General features: G+C 51.2%; 1 protein-coding gene across 10 annotated transcripts in view; it reads right to left on the bottom strand.

Moving 5' to 3' along the window:
* The window catches only part of ATXN2 (ataxin 2), a 2,542,428-nt gene that overhangs the window by 1,884,556 nt on the left and 641,574 nt on the right, over positions 1-16,298 (bottom strand). For all 10 annotated transcript variants that reach the window (XM_069619525.1, XM_069619517.1, XM_069619521.1 and 7 more), the window contains one exon: positions 9,690-9,881. In XM_069619525.1, coding sequence (XP_069475626.1) covers positions 9,690-9,881 — 192 coding nt within the window. The remainder of the gene's footprint in view (positions 1-9,689; positions 9,882-16,298) is intronic.

Below are 16,298 nucleotides of genomic sequence, written 5' to 3'. Positions count from 1 at the left end.
AAGGTTTGGAGGTCGTAGTCCTGCTCGAGGGTTCGAGACGCGCTCGAGAGGTTTCTTTCGCCGGGTACTGCAATTCGCGGCGTTTTTGACCTTCGGGTCTTTCGACCAGAGCATCGCTCTCGGCAGTCTTCGAGGGGGTCGAGGCCGCTTTCTCGAAGACGATCATATTTTTTCGGAATTCCTACCATTCAGCCTGGGAACTATGTTTCGTGGGGCAAGGGATTCTTTTTGGCGAAACAGAGGAAGAGAAGGACGGAGAAGGGGATCTTGGACGTCTCCTCTTCGAGTGCTTCGATCTCGAGGAGTGATGAGACCCACTCCGAGACCTGGAGCGCGAATGGTGACGAGGAGACGAATGTCTCGACTTCGTCGATGAAGAAGAAGCTTTAAAAGTCTTACCTTTCCCCAGCTTCCCCCTACGCTCCTTCAGGGCCTTAGCTGTCATGGACATACAGTCCTCGCATTCCGAACAATGGTGTTCAGCTCCCAAACACCACAGACAAATTCTGTGAGGATCGGTCAACGGCATCTTTTTCCCACAATCTCGACATTTCTTGAAGCCGGATCGAGGAGTTTTCGGTTCCGACGAGGAAGCCATCGAGTACGGATCGAATAACTCGAGGTAAATAGGATTAATCTGACTAAGAACTGAGCAACGGTATTCCGAGGCACTGAGTAAGCGCGGAAAAACGGAACTGAGCAACGGACGCTGCGCGCGGCCTTTATAGGCAGGATGACGTTGGCGAAGGACATCGACTCAGAGGACGTCGACGCGCAGCGTCCTCTAGTGAAAACATTTTCCGAGGCAAGCAGAGCTGGAAGGAGATATCCAAGATGAGGAATACGTCGGAGGACACAATCCCTTCGAAAAAGTCCTTTTTAAATAAGGTCTTAGAAATCTTCGATGCATCAGTCAAAGACGTTGAAGACATTGATGGCTTCAACGTAGATTGCTTAAATGTGGAAGAGCTTGGAGCCAAATCCTTTGATGGAGCAGAGGGGGAAGGCAGTGGCTTTATCTTGTTTCGTGGAGTTGAATCCCTAGGTACCTCTCAAGGAAGCTTCAAGGACTTACTACCTGGGCTCTAAAGGTGTGCGAGTAGTTGATATTGACATCACCCTGTCGGCTTCACGAGCTGCAATGGGGTAGAAAGCCTTTTTTTCAGTTCACTCAAAGGGGTGGATGGAGCCGCCTTCGTGAACACTTCCAACATTTTGAGGTGTAAATCCTCCCATTCTGCTTTTGGAGCAGATTTACTAGGGAAACACCAGTTTCCTATAAGGTAAGGATTCAGAGAAAGACAATCGATGACCATGCTTCCCAGATCTCTTATGAGAGGACAAGTGTCGAGATTTTCTACTCGATCTAGTGCGCTTAGTGGGTTTATTGCACTTTAGCCCATTAAGACGAAATATCCGTCAAGCTTTTCTTGTCGGATTACCCCATTTTAGACAGGGCAGTGGAAGGGGATTTGGATAATGGCCTACCTAGTGCAAGTTTCTTCTTCCTCTCTCTTCAAGTCCTTCACAGTCCTATAGACTTTGTTCACCTACCTGCCAAGTACTGTGTGGACTTTCCACTACCTTCCAATTCTCTTTAATTGTGTGCAAATCCCAGACCTGTAATTCCGGCTTTAGTTTCCCCTTCTGTAAACTTGGTTTACTCTCCTGACCAGCCTTAGTAAAAGTTAATGTACGTCCTTATAATCCTCCCACTGTGTTTGGGTCCCAGACCCTCCCTTTCCCAGCTTTGCAACCACCACCTTGAGCCTTCAAAGCCTCTTCAGCCTCCCGTGTAACTTGTGGTATGGCTGGCGCGAGTACTGCCTTCCTCGAGGCAGCTGGTCTAGCTCGGGGTACTCCGGTAACTTCCCAGAGCTTCCTTTTACGTGAGGTGGCTCTGCAGCCTTTTTCCTTCCAGGGAGAGTATGCTGCTGCACTTGTGATCCCCTGATCGCTGGGACGTCTGGAGTCTTGGTCCAGTCATCCTGGACCAGCCCCAGACATTCTCCTTCCTCTCTGCGTCCGGTCAGCACACGTCTGCACATCCGGCCTGTCCTGACTCATGATTCCACAAGAACTTGTCAAGTACTTCTTTAGTTTTTATCATGTTTCCACCAATCACCATTTGTGAACCACTAGACTGTTGAAGGTGGTTCCAATGGTTACTTTGTATTAGTCCACATTCGCTCGTCTCAGTACTAAGTGAGTGTTGATGTAGTAACTCACTAAGAATCCTCCTGGTCTCAGTACTCTATTTGGACAGCCTTAGAAAAATACTTAGGGTATGAGGGTAGGTTTAAAGAGGAATGGGGTGAAGGAAAAGTTGGGTAACTGTGGAAAGAGGATCTATGGTCATGGTATCGGTGAAAATACCAAATTCTCCAGATGTGGTCGTCACTTGTCCCAAAGGAGGTTCCCCCCCCCCATGAGATCCATCTGCTGAGTACCACCCCCAGGGAGACTCTTAGGTAGCAACCTCATGACTCTGGCCTCATTGGAATGGGCTCCCCCCTTCGGAAGCAGTGCCGACATTGTGGGATTTGTCACATTGTTCAGATTGGTCTGTCGGGAGCAATATTAAAATCAGTTTATAAATGTCCAAAAGCTCTTGAATAAATAGACTCCTATATTTATAGCTCAGGCACTAGGTTTGCGACCCTGGAATCAAAGTGGGTCACGTGTGCTCACAGCCTTCGAAAACCTAGTAAACTAGCACAGCTCCTATATGGGCTTCAGATTGGCCATTTACAAATGACTGGCATCATTAAAAAGATTGTCACAGCTGAGGTTATTTAATAAAGTGGAACAGCAACCTACAAAGTGTAATAGCAACATAGGGAAAAGAGTGGAGGACAGCAAATGGGAGGCTATTTAGTATAGTACCAGAACATCTGCGTGCAAAGTACGGAACAAGTTACTTACCTGTAACTGTTGTTCTCCAGCATGGGTCTGGCATGGATTCACATGCTCATGAATATTCCCCGTCGTCAGGCTGGGAATCCTCGGTAAAGAAAAAACCAGTATCAGTTTCGTTTCTGATCTGTCTTTCGTAGTAATAACCAATCACTGGTCTCTGCGTCATACTGACCACAGCCAATGACTGCCCTCTACCTAAGCACCGCCTCTGGCAGCCATCTTCAGATTTGGAAGCACGTGAAGTGGCAGTATGACCAAGTGAAGAGCCGCAGAGGGGTAGGCGGGAGGGTTCGCATGTGAATCCATGCCAGACCCATGCTGGAGAACAACAGTTACAGGTAAGTAACTTGTTCCTTCTCCAGCATGGGGTCTGGCATGGATTCACATGCTCATGAATAAAGAATACATAGCAGTACACACATGCACAACCACGGGAGGTGGCAAAGGCTCAACATTAAGCATCACATCAACTCAACATTAAGCATCTTACCTCCTCACCAGGCTCACCTCAGGCGAACAGGTTGCGCAGCACTGCTTGGCCGACCCTGGACTCCTCCCTGGAATCCCGGTCGACGCAGTAGAATTTCGTGAAGGTGTGCGTCGACCTCCACGTAGCAGCCCTGCATATGTCCAGCAGGGGCACACCAGATAGGAACGCCGTGGTAGCTGCGATCGCTCTGGTGGAATGGGCTCTCGGACGGCCAGGCAGCGGTCGGTTTGCCAACCGGTGACAGTACATGATACAGCCGGAGAGCCATCTGGAGATGGAAGCCTTCGAGAGAGCCTTCCCCTGATTGACAGGTCCAAAGTTCACAAAGAGTTGTGACGTCTTCCGAAAACCTTTCGTGCGGTCCACGTAGAACTTCAGCGCTCTAGCTACATCCAGCGAGTGCAAAGTCCTCTCAGCCGGCGACGAAGGCGACGGGAAGAACACAGGTAACACCAAGGGTTCGTTGAGATGAAAGTCCGACGGTACCTTGGGCATGAAGGAGGGGTGCGTCCTGAGCACTACCCTCGTGTCGTGGAAAGTCAAGTACGGGGCCTTGCAGGAAAGGGCCTGGATCTCTCCCACTCGTCGTGCGGAGGTGATGGCCACGAGAAAAGCTGTTTTCCACGATAGAAACTTCAACGGGGCCGAGTGCAGAGGCTCGAACGGAGGTCCCATGAGTTTGGTCAGTACCACGTTGAGCTCCCACGCCGGGGCCGGAGCCTTCACCGGCGGGAACGATCTGAACAGTCCCTTCATGAACTCTTTCACCAGACGATGAGACCACAAGGACGTCCGGCCCGTGGTTCTGGTGTATCGGGAGATCGCAGCAAGATGAATCTTGATGGACGCGTGTGCCAGACCAGCTTTGGCCAGCGTCAGCAGGTACGGCAGCACTTGGGGAGCCGTAATCCGTAGAGGGTTAATCTTCTGTGCGTGGCACCAGACAGAGAACCTCTTCCATTTGTGTCCGTAGCATTTAAGAGTCGAGGACGCCCTGGCCTTTGCAAGAACCTCTCTGCAATCGGCCGGTATGTCGTATCCTCCAAACTCTAGCGCTGCAGGAGCCAGGCCTGCAAGTTCAGCGACTTCGGGTCGTGGTGGAGGATGGCGCCTCCTTCCCTGGAGAGTAGATCCGCGTCCGCCGGCAGCTTGATTGGCGGGGACGCCGACAAGTCCAGAAGGTCCGGGAACCATATCTGCCTCGGCCACGCAGGTGCGACGAGGATCATCCTGCACCGTGACCTCTTGAGCTGGTTGACGAGCCGGATTAGCAGAGGCAAGGGAGGGAACGCGTAGAGGAACAGGCCCTCCCAGGGGAACGAGAAAGCATCGCCCATGCTCCTCGTCTGGGGAAACCTGCTGGCGAACCTCCGGCACTTGGTGTTCGTCGCCGTCGCGAACAGGTCGATCCGGGGTGTGCCCCACCGTCGGAAGAGGCGATCCACCAGATCCTGCCGTAGTTCCCACTCGTGGCACGAGCGCAGCTCCCTGCTGAGTGAGTCGGCAATGGTGTTTTTTATCCCTGCCAGATGAAACGGCACCAGAAGAATCCCTTGGGCGACGGCCCAATGCCACAGGTCCTGCGCCTCCTTGGACAGCGCTGGGGACCTGGTTCCGCCCTGTTTCCTGATGTAAAACATGGTGGTGGTGTTGTCGGTGAAGATCCTCACCACCTTGCCCTTGAGGGACGGAAGGAAGGACCTGAGGGCCCAAAACACTGCACGGAGCTCCAGGACGTTGATATGCAGGGACTTCTCCGTCGGGAGCCAGAGTCCCCTTGCGTGCAGATTTTCGGTGTGCGCTCCCCACCCTTCTAGGGAGGCATCCGTGGTCACAGTCACCTGGTGGGCTGGGGTCTGGAAGTCCATGCCCGCCGTCAGATGCGCGCGGGTGCCCCACCACCGTATCGCTCGTCGGAAACTCTCGTCGAGCTTGATCCTTTCCTCGAAGCTGCCCGTCGTCTGGATCCAGCGCGCATCCAGGAACTCTTGCAACGGGCGCATCCGGAGCCTGCACATGGGAATGAGGTAGATGCAGGAAGACATCATCCCGAGGAGGGACTTGATGGACCTCACCTTGGCCGCGTCGGCCACCAACATCCGTTGCACCTTGCCCAAGATGGTCCTGGTCCTCTCCTCCGACGGGGAGGCCAGAAGGGACACTGTGTCGAGCCTCGCTCCCAGAAACAGTGCGACTTGCGCGGGCACCAGGTGGGATTTGGCGTAGTTCACGGAGAATCCCAGGTCCATGAGGAGTTGGACGGTCCTTGCCGTGTGGACCACGGCGAGCTCCCTCGTCTTGGCGCGGATGAGCCAGTCGTCCAGGTAGGGGTAGACGTGAATCCCCTCGCGGCGCAGCTGCGCCGCCACCGGTGCGAGGCACTTGGTGAAAACCCTGGGTGCCGACCGCAGTCCGAAGGGAAGGGCTTTGAACTGGTAATGACGCCCTTGGACCACGAATCTGAGGAATTTTCGGTGCCCCTTTAGGATGGGAATGTGGAAGTAGGCATCCTCCAAATCCAACGACGATAGGAAGTCTCCTTCCTCCAGCTGACCCAGGACGTGCTGGAGGGTGACCATCCGGAACTTCTGCGCCTTGATGAACTTGTTCAGGCGTCGCAGGTCCAGGATGGGGCGCCATCCTCCCGTCTTCTTCTTCACGAGGAAGTAACGCGAGTAGACTCCGGAGCCCCGAAGCCTCTTTGGGACGAGTTCGATGGCGCCCTTTCTGAGCATCGCCTTTACCTCCAGGAGAAGTTGAGGGACGTGAAGTTCTTTCCTGGCCACGGGGGGGACGCGCGGGCACCTTCTTTGAAACTCGAGCGCGTGGCCCCGGGCCAGGGCGTCCAGCACCCAACGGTCGGTGGAGATGGACTCCCACACGCTGACGAAGTCCGCCAGCCGGCCTCCCACCGGGGTGCTTCGGTGGGGGCCCGACCCCACGGCCGGTTCAATCCTGCTTGGACGCGGCCTTGCCGCCTTGGCCTCCTTGGCGACGACGGCGGGGGCCGCCAGACTTGCCTCGTCCTCTGTAGGCCTCTTGCGACGACGAGCGGGCCGCTTGACGGTAGGAAGCGAAACCGCCGCCGGAACCTTTGGAGGCGCCCTTGCCTCCGCCGCTCCGAAAGGGCGTCCGCCGTTGCTGCAGTACTCCAAGGGCCCGGGCCGTCTCAGTATCCGCCTTGATGGCCTGAAGGGAATCGTCCACTGTCTTCCCAAACAGGTTGTTCCCGTCGAAGGGCATGTCCAGGACCCTGGTCTGGACGTCCTGCCGAAAGTCCGTAGCCTTGAGCCATCCGCGACGTCGAAGGCAAACGCCGTTGCCCATCTGGCGGAACCCAGTGTCGGCGATGTCCGTCGCCACGGTGATGGCGTGGTCCGAGGCCACCTCACCTTCCTGCAGGATCTCAAGGGCCTCCGCCCTCTTGTCGTCCGGCAGAAAATCCAGCAGGGGAGCTATCTTGTACCAGAGTTCCCTGTCGTAGCGGGCCACGATAGCCAAGGCGTTGGCCGCTTTAATCGTCGTCGCCGCCGACGAGATGACTCTGCGTCCCATGGCATCCAATTTCTTTCCCTCGCCGTCCGGCGGGGAAGTCGACGTGGAGGCCGCACCCCCCCCCGCTTTCTTCCTGGCTGCCGCGGAGACGACGGAGTCCGGGGTAGGCTGCGCCCAGAGGCATAGGGGGGCCGAGTCCGGGACCCGGTACTTTTTCTCGTACCGGTCTCTTTTCGCTGGCGTCGTGGAAGGGTTCTTGAGGAGGGAAAGGCCCTCATCCCAAATGTCGTCCAACAGAGGCACTGCGAGGACCGTCTTCCTCTTGGTCTCGCGCCGTTGGTAAAGGAAGCCTTCCTTTTTCTTCTCCTCAGGGCAGAGTTGGAAAAGCTCGGATGCCCTGGCGATCATTGAGTGGAACGATCCAATCTCGTCGGGCGGAGAAGCCCTGGTGGGAGGCGACGACGGAAAATCCTCGTCGTATGCCTCGTCGTCCGTACCCGTCGCTGCCGTGTCAGTCCCCGTATCATCCCCTCGGGTGGACGGGGAGGAGGGCTGGACGGGGCGCGACGGTTGAAAAGGAGGCGGTGGATGGATCCTTCTTTTCTTGGTAGGGGGAACACCAGAAGGTCCCGGTTCTGGATCCCCCGACGGGAGAGGTTCCTCCGTCGGTAACGGTAGTCTCGTCCTTATCTCGGAGCATAAGGACTGTATAGCCAACAAAATGGCCGCTGAGTTGTCTTGCGGCGCTGGCAGAGGGGAATCCGACGGGCGAGCAGGGGCCCCGTCGGTATCCTCGACGATGTCGTCGTCGTCACCTGCGTCTGGGCCCATTCCGACGGGCTGGTCTTGTTCCACGCCTAGGCCGTGGCTTAAGACCTCGATCAGTTCCTCTTCTGAGGTTGAGGCCGAATCTACGACGACGCCCTGCCCCCCCTTCTTGCCCACGGAGGGTTTCACGGGGGTCCTATCGATGGGCACGAAAGAAGACTCCCTCCGAGGAGGCAGGGAGATTCTGGGCCCCGAGGCCGCCACCACTGGTGCAGCCTCCACAGGCTGGGCCAGGGCCGCCGCGACCGTTTCGATAGAGGGCTTGGTCGAATGGATCAAGGCCTTCACCACCTTAGGTGCGCTCACCGCCTTATCCTTGAGGGAGGGGGCACTGCCACGCTCCTCCTCTGCCTTAGAGCTCGACCGGGGTCTCTCCAGGAGCTTCGCCGGGTGCTCGGCCTTCCTCTTACCCGACCCAGAGCGTTGGCTCGTGGTTGATGGTGCCGGGGAGGGTGCGCCCTGCCTGGCGCCCGTAGAGCCCGACCGTTCGGCGCTCCCGGTGCCAGCGGACTCGCGGTGCTTGGCCTTATGTTGGGCCCCCGTCGCCGGGGCGCCCTCAAAGGTCTTAGAAGACCGCTCAGATTTCTTCTTCTTCTCGCCAGACGGGCTCTTACCCTCCAGCCAGCTGGCGAGACGTTGATGGCGGTCCTTCATGGTCCGTTCCGACATGTTGCCGCAAAACGCACAGTCCTTCTCCACGTGCGTCTTGTCCCCATGAAGGCAGTAAAGGCAGAAAGAGTGTTCGTCCTCCTTGAAGACGTTCTGCAGCTGGCATCCAGGGCAGGCCCTGAACAGCTTTCCGGGCGTCGAGCTTCCCTTCTCCTGGGCCATCTCCGAGACCGGGCCTGAGAAGCTTCTGGAGTCCTCCGAAGTGTAGCTCGACGAAATCTTCACCCTTGAGGGGCACAGATGAATCCGACACGGGTCCCCGTTGATCGGATGTAGGATCGGTGGAGCTTGAGGCTCTTTTGACCGAAAGAATCGAAGTTTTTGTGAAAAAGCGCGAAAAAATAGCACTAACGCTCGAGAGCAATAGCACGAGGATCCCAACACATGAACGTGCGGTAAAAATCTGAAGATGGCTGCCAGAGGCGGTGCTTAGGTAGAGGGCAGTCATTGGCTGTGGTCAGTATGACGCAGAGACCAGTGATTGGTTATTACTACGAAAGACAGATCAGAAACGAAACTGATACTGGTTTTTTCTTTACCGAGGATTCCCAGCCTGACGACGGGGAATATTCATGAGCATGTGAATCCATGCCAGACCCCATGCTGGAGAAATAGAGCAAGCATTTAAACTACTATATATTTGGCACAAAACTCCCTCTAGGCAACATACAATAAACTGTTCCAGAGGCAACATATTCTCGAGAGGCTGTGTGGAAATGAGCAGACTAATACTGATATGGTGGGGCTGCTCCAAAATAACTTGTGTCCAGATGACAAATTATAAAGATAATGCAGACTGTAAAATTCCTTTAGGACAAGAGTTGTTCTTTTCGGACTTTCACAACAAACATTTACATGCTAAAATATCACCAGGAGACTCTTCACTATGCACACCATAGTAATGGAGCATTTCTGAGCTATTTTCCCCAATTAGTAAAGCTTATGCAGGGAAAATTGAAGTGAGGTTCTAACGCATCTTATATTTCATAAAGAACTTGGATGTAAAACTTCGATTTGCACCCTAAAGCAGTACGGAATCGTTGCAGATAACCCGCAATATACTGGGGATTAAACAAGTTAACTTCCAAGTTGCCTTGAAAACCACACAGACTGAATAAGGGCTGAACATTGAGATACTGTAAAAACCTATGCTGGGTTACAATATTTTGTGTGCGGTAGCGTGGAGAAATAGCAATTACATGAACTTAAAAGAAGAAAACAAGGTAAAGCCATTCCTAATTTGATCAAACTCCCTCCAATTGCAACTTTTTCTGTAAAGAATAAATACCTTGAGTTCACTACATGCCCTTCTCGGTCATTTCTCTGCACAGCAGTATATTTCTCTTCTTCCGACCGATCATCATTTTCCAAGGCCACTCGAGCCTTGTACTGGGCACTAGATTCAATTTCTTCTGCTAACTGCGTTGCTCTTGCTTCACGCCTTAAAAACTCTTCTGAATTGTCTCTCTCCAGTGGAACACTGAAATAAAGGGGAAAAACACTTAAGCATCTCTATTCATCTATGTTCATCCATCCCCCTTCCCATTTGCCTTGGACACCAAACACTTGGGAAAACTGACTTAAGACACACAAGGGAATGTCAGCCGTTCTTTACTACCCGCAGTGTGTATAGATAAGTGTGTGTATATGCAAAAAGATAGGTTACTAAGGAGCACTGAACTATCATACACCTTTCCCGCATCTTTGGCACATCTTGCCCAGAGCAAAATTATCAATATCAATGTGCAATATTAGACTCACTAAATTAGGAGAACCTATACCAAGCTACAATGACCTCGTAATTTTAATTGTGGTCCCAGTCATGCATTCCTCTGCCAAACACTGCAAACCGATTGCACTTATTTTCTTATTCCTCAGTAGTGACCCAATCGTGCGGATTAAGAGTTAGTAGTATCCAGCTCATTCAAACCCAATAACGTCCCTCTTAGAAACCAATAGAGGTCACAACATCACAGCACGCTCATTAGTCCTCTATGTCGCTCACACCTTTTGTGCAACCCATGTAAAAGGTGGGGCTGGATAGATATGGGTAAAACATGGCATTAACGATTCAGAGAAGGGACTTTCAAGGGAATTGTAGCAATATTACTGAAAGTTGTATCAACATTAAAGTCCTGTGTGTGTTGCACATGCAATACCCCATATTCGTTATTCACCCTTCGTGGGCCCTAGATAGTGAAAGGGATGTGCTTTGGCATGGGTCACTGAAAGGTGGTTTATACCCTTTATTTTATTTCCATTTTAACACTACCTTGAAGAAAAACAAACAGGTGGCATAGAATTACAAATAAATATGTAGGGGTTCCCATAAAGAGGGCGTTAGCACGCACGCCTTCCCCTTTCAAGTACAGATTCATCTTCTGCCGCCTTTCCCAGGAATACAAAACTGATAGTTTCTTTCAGAGTCTTGGATCTAGTTAGGGAATTTGAGGCCTCATACCCTCAATTAGGGGAAGCCATTCCTACTACCCCAGCAACAGACAGGGAAATGGAGGGTGAGGTAACAGAGAGAAAATGACGTATAGGTCCAAAAATACAGTGGGCTTGTAACTGCAACCTGGGGGTACAGTTCGCCTGGCAAAACAATAATTGGTGGTAGGCACTTCGCAATATTTTAAGCTATTGTAGGGTTCACCTAATCTGGAGTCACTGGTCATACCAACAAACATGGCCGACAGGCCTCAAAGCGATGAGGACTTGGGTAACCTCATGCGGCACTTGGGAAGCTCCACTCTTCTCATCAAGGCGGACGGAAGCAAGTCTGCATTGCAAGACTTCAATGCACACCAGAGGACACATCAGCATGACCCAGTCATCCAGGGGTAAGTCAGAATATAGTTGCCCTATTCACTGAAACATTGTAAGAGAAAACGGACTCGCCAACAGGTTCACTGGTGAAAGAGTCAAGGTTATGGGTCCTAGTAATGGGGCTGGGACGGCAGTCCAGGGGACTACCACATGGAGACTTCTGGAATCTCAGTTTGGAGTTCCAGGAGAGTCCTAGGGGGGGCCGGGAGGATTTCCCTGAGCCCCACATTGTCAGCCAACCACTGCCCCACCAAATGCCAGTTCGCAGAAACATCTTTCATGAGGATGGTATACCTTATGTTGGTTTGCTATTGCTAGACTTGCCTTCCCATCCTTGCATGTGACCAGAGATTGGGGTGACGGAATTTCAAGTTAAAAGATATCTCTGCACTGTGATGCTGCACGGTGCATGCTTGGGAACCATCCGGAACACTATCTTTCGGAACCTGTTGTCGTGGAATCAAATTCTTCAAACTCTTGTGCGTCTGCATTGAATGTGTGAGCTGAGGAGACAGAGGTACCTAATATTTTGGCAATGAGGAGCTTCTGGTCCCCCGGAAAATAAATATATATGTATACACACACACACACACCCCTCAACATTAACAAATGAACATCCTGTCAAAAGAAGGCTAATTGATGTTGGAGTAAGCAAGGGGAACAGTACACTGAGCTAGTGAGCTATGTTTTGAAAGCACACACAACATCGTGCTTATCCCACAAGAGCGTTGCTGAATATGGAGCAATCTTGACCAAGGCTGAAAAGCAGCGTAGTGTACCTACGTGCGTTTATGGATAACAGACAAACATTACATGAGCGTGGTCCAAAGCAACAAGCTGCGAACAAGTAAGGGCAAAGCTCCCAAATAAGTAGTATGAGCCGTCTTGCTCACAATAGTAAAAAGAAACACAGATCTCCAGTTAACGATGTCGATAACTAAAGAACATTACAGCAGCTTTGCTTTTGTTACTGCCCTCTGGTGGGCCTGGGTAGGAAGAATATAACAATTTCTTTCCTTAATTTATTATGTTTCCTTTATTACTTAAGAGTACTTTTATAATTTCATAAGATTCTTTTTTTATTCTTTTTCATTGTCCCCTTCAGTTAGGCGTCAGGGATCAAACCTCACAGTGGTCGCTGGTGCAGAAGCACTGATGGAAATCATTGCTAGACTTCCCATGTTTCTACCAAATCCAGATGGACCTTCTGTGAAATGGCAGATATGGAAGGATGACTTCCACGATTGTGTTTCAGCAGTAGATAATCTTTGTATTCCATTGAAAAAAAGTTTCTTTTGCATTATATTTTATTTGAAGGGCAGAATCCTCCCAGAATCAAGAAGCAACAAGCAAAGAGAAGTAAGATGGCCTGGGCCAGAAGAAGTTTGAATGCATTTGAGAAAGAAATAGGACATGCATTACTTACCGTAAAAGCATTTCTGATGATTGTATCTGCTTAGATTCACATGCTGTGCATAGTCCGACATCCAGTGGTCACTGCGGAGTATTGCATTTTGTTTTTCGTAGTCGAAAAGGTGACGTCGCCATAGGCGTGTCTAATACTATCCCTATAGTGACGTGCAATGTACCCAACATAGCTCGCGCGCCGAGGTCCCTCTGCCTGTATTTTTTCTTTGCCCCGAGGGCGCCTTATAAGGAGTGAGTGAGTACATAAAATAGAGAGAAAGTAATAAGATGTCTATGTTCCTTCCAACTGAGCGGGGAGGAAGGGTGGGCGCATGTGAATCTAAGCAGATATAATCATCAGAAATGCTTTTACGGTAAGTAATGCATGCCTTCTGATGTTTGTTAATGTGCTTAGAATCACATGCTGTGCATAGACTAGCGAGCAGTACCCGGAGTTGGAGGTGGGTTGTGAGAAGGAACAATAGAGAAAAGATGTCTTAATACTGATTGTCCCACCTGGGCATCAGATCTAGAACGGGCATCTAGACAGTAGTGTTTTGTAAAGGTGTGTACAGAACTCCAGGTTGCCACTTTTCAAATGGACTCGAGTGGTACATTTGCAATGCATGCTATGGAAGCCCCAGTGCCTCGAGTAGAATGTGCTCTTGGCTTGAAGGGTAGTTCTCTCTTGGCAAGAGTGTAACAGAGTGATGCATTGGATAATCCATCTAGATATAGTGGACTTTGAAACTGCATCTCCTCCTCTTCCTGCCGCCACCAAGACAAAGAACTGATTAGTCTTTCTCAGTAGTCTGGTTCTTTCCATAAAAAACATGACCGCTCCGCGCATATCAAGTGTATGCAGGCTTTTTTCTCCCAAGGTTGATGGGTTTTGAAAGAACATTGGTAGTTCTATAGACTGGTTGACATGGAATTTCGAAATGAATTTTGGTGCAAGCCTAGGATGTGTGTGTAGAACCACCTTATCCTTGTGAACTGTTACAAAGCGGTCTAGTATAGAGAGCGCTTGTAGTTCACTTACTCTCCTAATGGAGGTGATGGCTATTAAAGCGGTCTTAAGATTGAGGTTCTTAAGTGTTGCTTTGTGCATGGGTTCGAAGGGTGAGCCCATGACCATGGTTAGTACCACGTTCAGGTCCCATCCAGGAGCTGGGTTAGATATAGGAGGGTGGATCCTCTTTACTCCCTCCATGAAGGCTTTAATAACTGGAACTTTCCACTAAGAGACCTTATGTTGAGACGTGGTGTATGCGGAAAGTGCAGCTAGATGAACTTTAATAGAATTAAAGACTAACCCTGAGTCTAATAAGTGAGTCAGGTAAACAACAATCTGTGTGGGAGAGCAGTCAACGGGGTTGATGCGCTTTCCTCTACACCATATGACAAACTGTTTCCACTTGCTGGAGTAGCAGTAATAAGTGTTCGGTTTCCTTGCTTCTCTAAGGATGTCCATGCATCTTTGAGGGAGCTGCAAATGTCCAAATTCTATGACCTCAGGATCCAGGCTGCTAAATTCAGGGTCTGTGGGCATGGGTGCAGCATCTTGCCCCTGTCCTGTGACAGCATGTTGTACGGGCAGGGTAGTTTCACTAGTGGAGACAGTGACATTTCCATTAGGTGCGCGTACCAGGGTTGTCGGGCCCACTAGTATCATGGTAACTGGTTCCTGGTGCATCTTGTACACTACCTTATTGAGAAGGGGAGTCGGGGAGGGAGAGGAGGGGGGGGGGGGTCGGGGAGGAGCGTAAACAAGTTTCCCTGACCATGTTATCCAGAGACCGTCCCCCTTGGAGCGGTTCTGGGGGTATCTGGAGGCGTAATCTTGGCATTGGGTGTTCTCCAGAGTTGCGAACAGATCTATTTCTGGGAAGCCCCATAGTGTGAAAACATCGGAGACGATGTCTTCTCGTAATCACCATTCGTACTCTGCGGGTAGAGGGAAGTCTCTACTGAGTTCGTCTGCCAGCAGAATGAGTCCCCCTGGTACGTGTTGTGATAACAGGAACAGGTTATATTTGAGAGCCCACTTCCAGGTGTTCTGGGACAGCTTGAACAGTCCTGGAGAGTGAGTGCCCCCTTGTTTGTTCAGGCAGTACATGGCTGTGGTGCGGTCTGTGAGAACCAACACGGTCTTCCCTTGAAGGTGTGCCTGGAAAGCCTTCGTTGCCTTGAAGACCGCCAGTAGTTCCAGCAAATGTATGTGTTTGGATGCCACACTCGGAGTCCAAACTCCGTGTGCAGTCTAATGGGATAGGTGAGCCCCCCCTCATCCTGTGAGGGAGGCGTCTGTGGTTAGAGTGGCTTCCACTGCGGGGGTGGCGAATGGTTTCCCTATTACAAGGTTTTCCTCCGACCATCACCGTAGCGAGAGAACCAAGGCCTGCGAGACCACCACTACATCGTCCCATTGTCCGCTGGCCTGACACCACTGGCTGTTGAGCCACTCTTGCAGTCGCGCGTGAGGTACCAAATATATACATGACAACATCATTCCTAGCAAACGCATTGCCTTGCGTACCATCACCTCTCGACCGGCTACATATTGAGAGATCTGAAGCAGCATGTTTTGGACCCTCTTGTTGGAGGGGAAGACGAGGCCGTCCTTTGTTCGAATTAGAGCCCCTAGCAATTGCTTGACGGGGTCTAGGCTGGACTTCTCGTTGGAGAAGCCTAGTTGGAACAAAAGGTCTACAGTCTTTTGGGTATTTGAGAAGCATGTCTCGTAAGAATCCCCGGTTATGAGCCAATCATCGAGGTAAGGGTATACTGGAATGGACAACCTGCACAGGTGGGCCGCTGCCATTGCCAGTACTTTCGGGAGTACCCTCGGCGCTGACGCTATGCCGAAGGGTAGCACTTTGAAGTGGTAGTGTTTGCCCTCTGTCATGAACCCGAGGTATTTTCTGTGCACTGGCAACATTGAAATATGAAAGTATGCATCTTTCATGTCCAGTGTTGTCATCTAATCTCCCTGTGAAAGCAGGGGAATTACCACCTGTAAGATCACCATGCAAAATTTTTGAGGTTTGACAAATTTATTCGCTGGGTGCAAATCTAGTACAGGGTGCATGGTTAAGTCCTTTTTGGGTACAAGGAAGTACACTGAATAAATACCCTCCGTTACCTGTGATAGAGGCATGACCTCTATTGCTCCTTTCTCTAGTAGCAGTTGGACTTCTCGAAGAAGGATGTCGAGGTGCTCTGGTGATAGGCGTCTTCCCCTTGGGGGTCTTTATGTTGGGGACCGACTGAATTCTATGCAGTACCCGTGGGCTATAGTTGACAATACCCAGCAGTCTGTTATACCCTCCCATGCTGGTAGAAAAGATGTTAACTGGACCCCGACCGGCGACGCATGGGAGGGGACCCGAACCTTCGGGTCATTTGGTGTTGGTAGCCGGGGAGCCTCTAGGAGTGGGGCCCCGACCTCTTCCCTTGCCACGAGGTTGTCCTCTCTGAGTGTATTGGCCGCTGGTTCCTTGAGTAGAGGACCAGCTGCCTGCTGAGGAGTATTGTTGTTGCCGTCATTGGCCTCGAAAAAAAGCGTCTGTTGTCGTAACCTTGCTTATTTGGAGGCCTTGAGATCTGGTCTAGAGTTTTAAGGGTATCGAAATCCTTCTTAGCAGTCTCTAGCGCGTCA

Source organism: Ambystoma mexicanum, chromosome 10 (assembly GCF_040938575.1).
Source record: "Ambystoma mexicanum isolate Mex_15411 chromosome 10, UKY_AmexF1_1, whole genome shotgun sequence".
Lineage (NCBI taxonomy): Eukaryota > Metazoa > Chordata > Amphibia > Caudata > Ambystomatidae > Ambystoma > Ambystoma mexicanum.
Note: the sequence above shows the minus strand (reverse complement) of the source record. Positions and strands in the feature narration are given on the sequence as shown.